We start from the raw sequence: 8,429 nt of genomic DNA on the forward strand, positions 1-8,429 counted from the left end.
TGATCAAAAATTTTGAGGAGGCAGGGATACAGGTTATACAGCACATGTAATACCATCAGCCCTCATCCTGGCTGACAAAAACGGGCTTTGCTTAACTTTCCTTCTTCTCATTTGGCCGTTTTTACTAAAGCTTTCAAATTAGTAGCAGTCATATTATTATTAGAAAGCAGGAGGGAAATAAGTTTTCCTTGTTCACCATTGGACTAATTGTTTGGAGCTGCCTGGTTCTTATCTCCACAGCAGCCATAAATGGGAGCCTCAGATATGCGGATTTGAATTGCAAAATCTTATCAATATGACAACGTTGAGTGTCCCCAGTCTTCCATCACACTAGCAAAATCCATAGACTTTTGGATCAATAAACCAGAGTCCTACACCAAGGGGGTATCTGCACGTGCATGTACACATGCAGACAGCAGGTTTACTTCACCAGTTTGCTTTGCTTTTGTTTTTAACGGCGTGGGCCAAGATCCTGCTGGATGTTATGAACTACCTTTCCTGGTATGTTTACTGCAACCCATGCATAGTCCTCGAGATTAAATGGGAGGAAACAGTTAATAGGTATCTGCAGCAGCAATCACAAAAGGATGAAGTTGAGGGACCAACTCTGGTAAATCAACAGCACCACAGCGACAGCACTAGACGGTTCTCATGATTAGTGTGGCAATCAGGAAATTACAGTTTAATGTGTTTGCTGGAGGCAGCAGCACGAGAATCTTTCATGTACTTTAAAAACTGATTAAAACCCTACTGCCCCTTTGCAGCATTCAGGCACGCAAGGCTGCTTCTCGGAGCCCTGCCAGCTGCTTTCTGCAAGGTAGAATAAAAACAAGCATCTCATCCCTGCAGCCCCACAGCCCCGCAGCCCAGTTTGAGTGTCCGGCGCACCCAAAGTGGAGGAGTCCTTTGCAAAATCTAGCCCTTTGGTACCAGGTACAAAACCACCTCTCATGGTCACACTGTTAAAGTGGTAGTCCCTTTTAGGTAGTCCCTTGGTCTTGAAGTGCCTGCTGGACCAGGCAGAGGAGACCGCTAACATAGTCCCAATGCAGAGAACATTAATCTCCTCTCAGGCTGATGAGTATAAAAAGCACTCCTGTGAAATTAATGCAGACATAGCAGAGGTATTAAACCAGAACACACAAGAAGACAACAAGGGTTCAATTTGGCACAGATAACTGCAGCATTCATAAAGTGTTGGTCCTGTTCCAGCAGGGCTGACCCCTGTCCCTGGATAGGTAGTGCTGCTCTGTCCCCTGAGCCCCCCAGAACACCAACACCTGGGTGAGAGGCCACGTAGGACATCAGAGTTTTGATAGGCTCCATCCTATATCCAAAAACCATGTATCAAATGCTGAGTTTGTTTCTTTCTATTATTTTTCTCTTATTGCTCATGTAGAAAATTGTGTAGAAGAACTGCTGGAACGTGTTAATTTTCAAAAAAAAAAAGAGAGTACATCAATAGCTCAAAAGCACCATCAATGACCTTCACCACCACTTCAAAACCTTTGATTTATACTATCTTCTGTATGCTGTCCCTTTAGGAAAATGTAGTGTAACGACCTTGTTAGCTGTGAGGAGTCACAGAGAAGAGAGCAGCTTTATTTGTTTTAATGTTAACAAGAGTTCTGCTTGCCCTTGCATCTGTGGCTGGCTGCTGCTTTTCATGTGGATCAGGGCTGAATCCCTTCTCAATCCATGCTTTTGGTTGGCCCATGTCTGGGGCCCCCCGTGACACCCGGGGCCAGGCTGCAGAGCAGCTATGGGGCGGCAGCATCTCCCTGGGGCAGGAAGTGGGCTGGCCTCGGCACGATTTTCCATCCAGAAAACATTTTCCATCTCCTTTCTGCCACCTACAACTGCCTGCAGTACTGCCGCATTAAAACACACACAAAATAAAAGCATCTCGCGTGCCTCCAAAAAGAGGTTTCTGCTGGTAAATCCTCGCTAAAAATAGCCCTGCGTTTGCCTGTGAGAGCAGCTGGAGGTCACTTATAGAAGGAGGCAAAGAACTTGCTTTGCTGAACTTGGTTTCCAGCCATTGCAGCAAGGATGGGAAGTTTTACACTTTAATTTCTGCGTGGTTCTAGCAAAACCCCAACTGAAGGCAGCATGGTCCCAGCTGGGCTTGATTCCCCTGCTAGTCAGCACAGGAGCTTGTTTTCCAACTCCCATCCTCCATTTTTTTCAGGGAAGCATGTAGGAGGAGATTCATTTGTTAATTAAATTTCCCCTGCCAATTTGCATTAAAAAGGGGAAAATATTTCAAGAAGCTCACAAAACTTTCATAACCCTAAACCTATCAAAGAGAGTTGTATGGCTTTTTTCTAAACCTGCCCAAAAGCACCACTGGGTTGTCCCAGGCCAAGTGATGAATAATGAAAAAAAGTCCAGGAATGGCACAGCTGGGCTGAAAATCAGGAACATCTGCTCGCAGACAGTCAGGCGTTCGCCCTCTCCTCTGGCTCCCCCTTTCATCTTTGGATTTTCTCATAAGTTCTTCTTCAAAGGAATGCCATCCCATGGGAAAATGACAAAAAGAAAAAAGTGCAGACACTGTTACTCAGTGAGGCCAGCAATAGTTGCAAGAGAAGAAAAATTCTTCATGGGAATCCCCCACATCTGAGAAGTAGAAGCAAAAATTCACCAGGGAAAAATTCAGCACTGTCAGCCGTGCAGGCAATGCCTTTTATCCATGTGGGAACCTGCATTTATCCGTTTTTCATTACCCCCGGGTGGCATGACAGCAGTAAAAAGCAGCAGAGACAAATCATTAGAAATGGCCAGAGAAAGTAAGAATAATGGCAGAAGATGTAATGTCTTCTTAAAAAGGTTTGTTTCATTACGAATATGTACCTTTTGAAAGAGGCCTGTTCAGTGCTGGACCAAAACTGGATGAACAGGAGTGGTGCACAATTCTCCTGTCCATTCCTGATCCCACTGCACGGAAAGAGTGAAAACTTCCACAGCAGAGATACAAAAGCCTCTAAACACTGAGGCAGCACCTGCACGCTTGCAGGTATCACGATGGTGTAACACCAGTCATGTCCAATACTACCTGAATCTCTCCAAAAAGTGATACCCACCCTGCTCCCAAGCAATAGCAGGGCAGATATGCAACATGCAGTTGCAGCCTCAGCATTGCTTCAGGTGGTGTTTGGTTCCCTGAACTTTTAGCACGACCTTGCTACCCTGGGCTGGCTACGAAGCCTGTTCCCGCTCGTCAAATGAGCGCTAGTTGACGACTCCTAAGGGAGTCCCTCTCACCAGCCCTCAAAATGTTCCTCGCAGGGTCAGTGATTTGCACAAGCAGGCGAAGGCCGTGGAGGAGAGCTGTTTGTGCTGCACCTCACCTCATGGGTGGTGGAGCTTCTCCAAGCGTGACCTCCACTACTTCCTATGCTTAGACGGGCCCAAGACATCCCGCAGCTCCTCTTACCAAACAGCAACGTGGTGGAAAGCCGCGGGGTGGAGGGTGGGGGGAATGCAGGGTGCAGCCATGGCCCGCAGTGCCCACCGTGCAAGGGCACCCTGGTGCAAAGAGCCCCGTGGTGTGCAAGGGACCCCCAGGGCATGCCATGGGACCCCGCAGCGGTACGCACCCCCCGCTGCCCTACCGGGGAAGGGGCACCGGGAGCCGCACGACCGGCCAGGGCAGGGAAAGCCCCCCGGGAAAGCCAGCAAGGGAGAGCCGCCCGAGGCGCAGCAGGGAAGTACCGGCGGGGACGCCGGGGAGGCGAGTACTTCCCCCCCCGCGACGTGGAAAAAGGCCAAGGCCCCTCCCGGGCCGACCTCTTCCCTCCCCTCCGCCCCCTGAACCGGAGGGGCGGCGGAGGGGAGGGAAGGGGCCGGCCCGAGCCGATCCGCCCTCCCTGGCACCCCCGGCGGCGCCGAGCAGGACCAGACCCGTCGGTCGGGCTTTGAGTGGCTGGAAATTCCCGTCCTCGGAGGCTCCTCCCCCGCAGAAATCCCCTCGCCAGGGTGTATATGCCAAGCGCCGCCGCCGCCGCCGCTCACTCGCAGCCAGCCGGAGCTCCGCCACCGCCGCCGCCATGATCAGCGCCCGCCGCCCCGTCGAGCCGCCGGTTATGGAGGGCTACGAGCAACCGAAGAAAGAGCGTCAAGGCGGCTTCCCGCTCGACGATCGCCACGACAGCGGCTTGGACTCCATGAAGGAGGAGGAGTACCGGCAGCTGGTGAAGGAGCTGGAGGACATACGCCTGGAGCCCCGCGAACCGCCCGCCTGGGCGCAGCAGCTGACGGAGGACGGGGACACGTAAGTGGGGGTCGAGGCGAGGGGGGGGGGGGGGCACACAAAGGGACACGGGGGACGGGACACGGCAGGGGGAGGACGGGACAGGATGTGCTGCCGGCGGGGAGGCGCCGGGCCGGGCCGGGCCGGGCCGCGGCGGGGCGGGGCGGGGCGGGGAGGGGAGGAGGGCGGAAAGTCCCTGGAGGGGCGCCAGGATGAGGCGGCTCCGCGGCCGCGGAAAGCCCCGGCCGCCGAAAACCCCGGCTTGCGACACGGCGCCTGACCCTGCCCGGGCCCGCCTCGGCCCGCCGCGGGGAGTCGGGGCTTTCGAGCGTGGGATTTGGGCGCTTTAACCTCGGTCGTTTAATTTTTTATTTACACCCCCCCCCTCCCCCCCTGCAGATTTCTCCACTTGGCGATTATTCACGAAGAGAAAGCCCTGAGCCTGGAGGTGATCCGGCAGACGGCCGGGGACTGTGCTTTCCTGAACTTGCAGAACAACCTCAGCCAGGTACTTTTACCTCCACAGCCTCAAATCCGGATCAGCCCCCACCACCCCCACAGAAGCACTCTGGGGAATTCCCCCCCCCCCCAAAGAAGTCCTTTTTAATTTTGGTTGGGTTTGGTTTTTTTTTTTTTTTAAAACGATGGAAGCAATTAAGTCAAAGCCTACTTCAGTCAAAGCCCACATTCAGGTCCCTAGCTGGCTCCAGCCGATGTTAGTACGCTTCCTCTCCCCGAGAGTGGCATTTAACGCCCGCATTTTTCAAATATGATGCAATGGGTTGCATCCCTCTTTATTGGGATGTTAATGATACCCTTCATATGGATTGACTGTTCAGTATCTGGAGAGCCCTAAGTTCATCACTTCCAGACTGAAGGGCAACTGTACAATATGTTGGGAAGAATAAAGAACTGAGTTTATGGAGTGTTTTTTTAATTGAGGGCACAGGTCACCAGTGGTTGAGGGGTCCGTTTGTCCAGATGTTGCTGCCAAGTTTGCAGTGTAACTTACAGGTCTGCATTTTCTCTTTTGCCTGCAGACTCCTCTTCACCTGGCAGTGATCACCGACCAGCCTGAAATTGCCGAGCATCTTCTGAAGGCTGGATGCGACCTGGAAATCAGGGACTTCCGAGGAAATACCCCCCTGCACATTGCCTGCCAGCAGGGCTCCCTCAGGAGCGTCAGTGTCCTCACGCAGTACTGCCAGCCGCACCACCTCCTCACTGTCCTGCAGGCGACCAACTACAATGGTACGGGCAAGCTGCTGTACATCGATGTTGGTGTGCTGTACTGAGGGCAAGGTTGCTGTCCCATAGAGCTCAAAGATTTCTGGAGAGGAGGTGAAAGATTGTTATGCCTGTTTGAGAGTTGAGGAGCCCAAAGCACACAGAAGTGTCTGACTTCTTTAAAATGCCACTGTCATGTAGGCCTCCTCACTGTTGATTATTTGCTCTCATGGCTTTGAATTTTGCATTTTTAGTGAGTACTTTTGCAGTGCTCCTTTTTTTGTTTTGGTTACAATAAGTTGCAGTCAAACACTGGAATAAAGCCTCTAAGAAATCTTTCCAAAATCCAACCCTGTTATTCATCCTTACTGGAAGCGGAAAGCTCTTCTGGAAAACCCTCTTTTGCCATGGATGAATCGCAAACTTAGATGTTGTCCTGTCCTGTCATCTTGACTTTAACTGAGTGATAGGGCATTAGGTTAGACTTGTTCAAATTTTCTCTTCTTTTGTGTTTTGCAGGACATACTTGTCTCCATTTGGCATCTATTCAAGGATACCTGGCTATTGTTGAGTACTTGCTGTCCTTGGGAGCAGATGTAAATGCTCAGGTATGTAATGTATACTGTGAATTTAACTGAGCAGGGCTGTGTAGTCATAAGAATCAACAGGCACCAACTCTGGCTCTCCTAACATGCCAAACCTTGTGTTATTTTCATACAGGAGCCATGCAATGGCAGAACAGCACTGCATTTGGCTGTAGACCTGCAGAATTCAGACCTGGTGTCGCTTCTGGTGAAACATGGGGCGGACGTGAACAAAGTGACCTACCAGGGCTATTCCCCCTATCAGCTCACATGGGGAAGAGACAACTCCAGCATACAGGAACAGCTGAAGCAGCTGACCACAACCGACCTGCAAATGTTGCCAGAAAGTGAGGATGAGGAGAGCAGTGAATCGGAACCTGAATTCACAGAGGATGAAGTAAGCAGCTATTTGCACCTTTTCCAAGAGAAGGGGAAAATCCTGGCCTTTGTAGGTTTTTTTTTTTTTTGGTTGGTGCCACTCTGATGGCATGATCCAGTAACCTCTTACCTATGCAACTGATGTATATAAATAGCCCATAAAGTAAGGTTATGCTGTCAGCCATCGACAAGGTGGCAGTTGAGGCAAGCATATAAATAGAATAAATTTAAGAATAAAATGTAAAAAATAACATGAGGGAACGGAGGTTAACTTCGCGCAACATGGTTCTCTGAACACCGTTCTGTTGCTGACACCTACAGAACCTTGTGAGATACAATTCAAGTTAATTGGTGGTTTTCTCCTCCCCAGCAATTGTTTTTCTAATATTCGCAGTGCTGTTAAATGGCAGACGTAACCATTTTGGTGTTGAAATTTTATACGCTGCCAAAGTCAGGGCAAGCAGAATTTGGCAGTTGTCCCTAAGTGGATTCAATACTCCCAGCAAGAGTTTTGCATTAACAGCCTTGTGTTTTTTCTTTCAGCTTATATATGATGACTGCCTTATCGGAGGACGACAGCTGGCATTTTAAAGCAGAGCTTTCTGTGAAAAGAAGTGACTGTGTACATATGTATAGAAAAAGGACTGACTTTCTTCATTTAAAAAGAAAGTCTCAATGCGGAGGGAAAGACCCGGAGGGAAATACTACACTGTCCAGCAAGGAGCATGTAATTGTAACAGGACGGTTCCAGGTTCTGGCCTGTGTTTAAATACAGGATTGGGATGTGTAACATCTGTAGAGAAATGTGACACCACCTGATAAAGAGCCACATAGCCAGTCTTCTCAACCTTGCGAAGGTAACAGACTACACATCCAGCCTGCTAGTTACAGAGAGCTATCTTATGGCGTTAAGTACCATGAGGAACACGTGTCCTCTTGTGGCAAGGCAGGCTCATACCAGCACCCCATCTTCTCGGAGACTGTGTGTTAATTTGTGTTGGGCTGGTGGTGCTCCCTGGCCTCACTGACTGACCTCAGCTGCTCTTGGTGCGGCATCCCAGGTGGAGGAGTCAAACCAAGGCACCGGTGACCTTCTGGCTGTTAGGAGAAAGTAGCAATAATGTTAACTGTGGGCATTGCAAACGCGTTTCACACCATGTGTGTCATAATTGCTACACTTTTTAGCAATTGTATATTGTGTAAATACTGTACATTTTTTGTTTATAATTATTTTGGTACATGTGAGATATGTATTTATTAAAAAAAGTCAGATTACAGTACGTTGTCCGTGAAATGGTTCATTGTCCACCTTGTTGTCCTGAGATACATGGGAATCTGCCTGGTTAGCCTTTTAAGAAGCATTTAACACCTAGTAGAGTGATAGGGTCACAGGTTCAGGGGTTTTAGGTGGTTCACCTCGGCAGTGGTAAAGACATCTAGGCAGCTCTCAGCCCTTCTGCTGCAGCTAATTTTGGAAGCAGACGTAGGTGTCGTTTCCTGCACCCGTTGTGGCAGACAGGTTGGGGGGCTGGGATTCCCCCTCTATCACCCAAGCAGCAGGCTAAGGGGTTTTGAGGCCGTCTGTGGCAGCACCCACCCACCCGCCCTCATGGCACCTTTTGTTCCAGCTCCAATACTCTGCGGCTCTTGCCAGGACTTGCCAGTGGAGGCTGGAGGTTTGCAGTGCGGCCCCGTGCCTGCTCACCCTCTTGTTTATCACCTGGCTCTGGTTTGAACTTGGACACTTTTGAATTTTCCAAAGGGGATTTCCACAGGAAGAGGGAGCACACGCCTGGGAACACGTGCTGCTGCCTTCCACCCCTGAAATTCAGGCGTGGGGCCTCCCCGGCTCCCTGCTGCTGGAGCTACAGCTCTCCTTGTCTAATTCAGAGTGGTAGACAATGTGGCTTTGATCTGCTTCTGTTGTTCCTGTGTGTTTCTCTCCAGCATTCAGGCAGACAGAATCACTTTGCTCAAATCCTCAC

General features: G+C 50.2%; 1 protein-coding gene across 1 annotated transcript; it reads left to right on the plus strand.

Moving 5' to 3' along the window:
- Positions 1 to 4,037: 4,037 nt before the first annotated feature.
- Positions 4,038 to 7,721, plus strand: NFKBIA (NFKB inhibitor alpha). The gene is made up of 6 exons (XM_086462805.1): positions 4,038 to 4,276; positions 4,655 to 4,763; positions 5,296 to 5,506; positions 6,002 to 6,090; positions 6,203 to 6,463; positions 6,988 to 7,721. Exons 1-6 carry the CDS (start codon positions 4,053 to 4,055, stop codon positions 7,033 to 7,035), a joined length of 942 nt encoding a protein of 313 aa, XP_086318931.1. The 5' UTR covers positions 4,038 to 4,052; the 3' UTR covers positions 7,036 to 7,721.
- Positions 7,722 to 8,429: the final 708 nt, after the last annotated feature.

The sequence above is a fragment of the Leptosomus discolor genome, chromosome 3, assembly GCF_034619465.1.
Source record: "Leptosomus discolor isolate bLepDis1 chromosome 3, bLepDis1.hap2, whole genome shotgun sequence".
Classification (NCBI taxonomy): Eukaryota; Metazoa; Chordata; class Aves; order Leptosomiformes; family Leptosomidae; genus Leptosomus; species Leptosomus discolor.

What these genes read in the sequence shown, in the direction of transcription:
- NFKBIA (XM_086462805.1), top strand. Translation starts at nt 4,053, where the DNA reads ATGATCAGCGCCCGCCGCCCCGTCGAGCCGCCGGTTATGGAGGGCTAC. An exon ending in CTGACGGAGGACGGGGACAC is followed by an intron (nt 4,277 to 4,654) that starts GTAAGTGGGGGT and finishes CCCCCCCTGCAG; the next exon opens with ATTTCTCCACTTGGCGATTA. An exon ending in GAGCAGATGTAAATGCTCAG is followed by an intron (nt 6,091 to 6,202) that starts GTATGTAATGTA and finishes ATTTTCATACAG; the next exon opens with GAGCCATGCAATGGCAGAAC.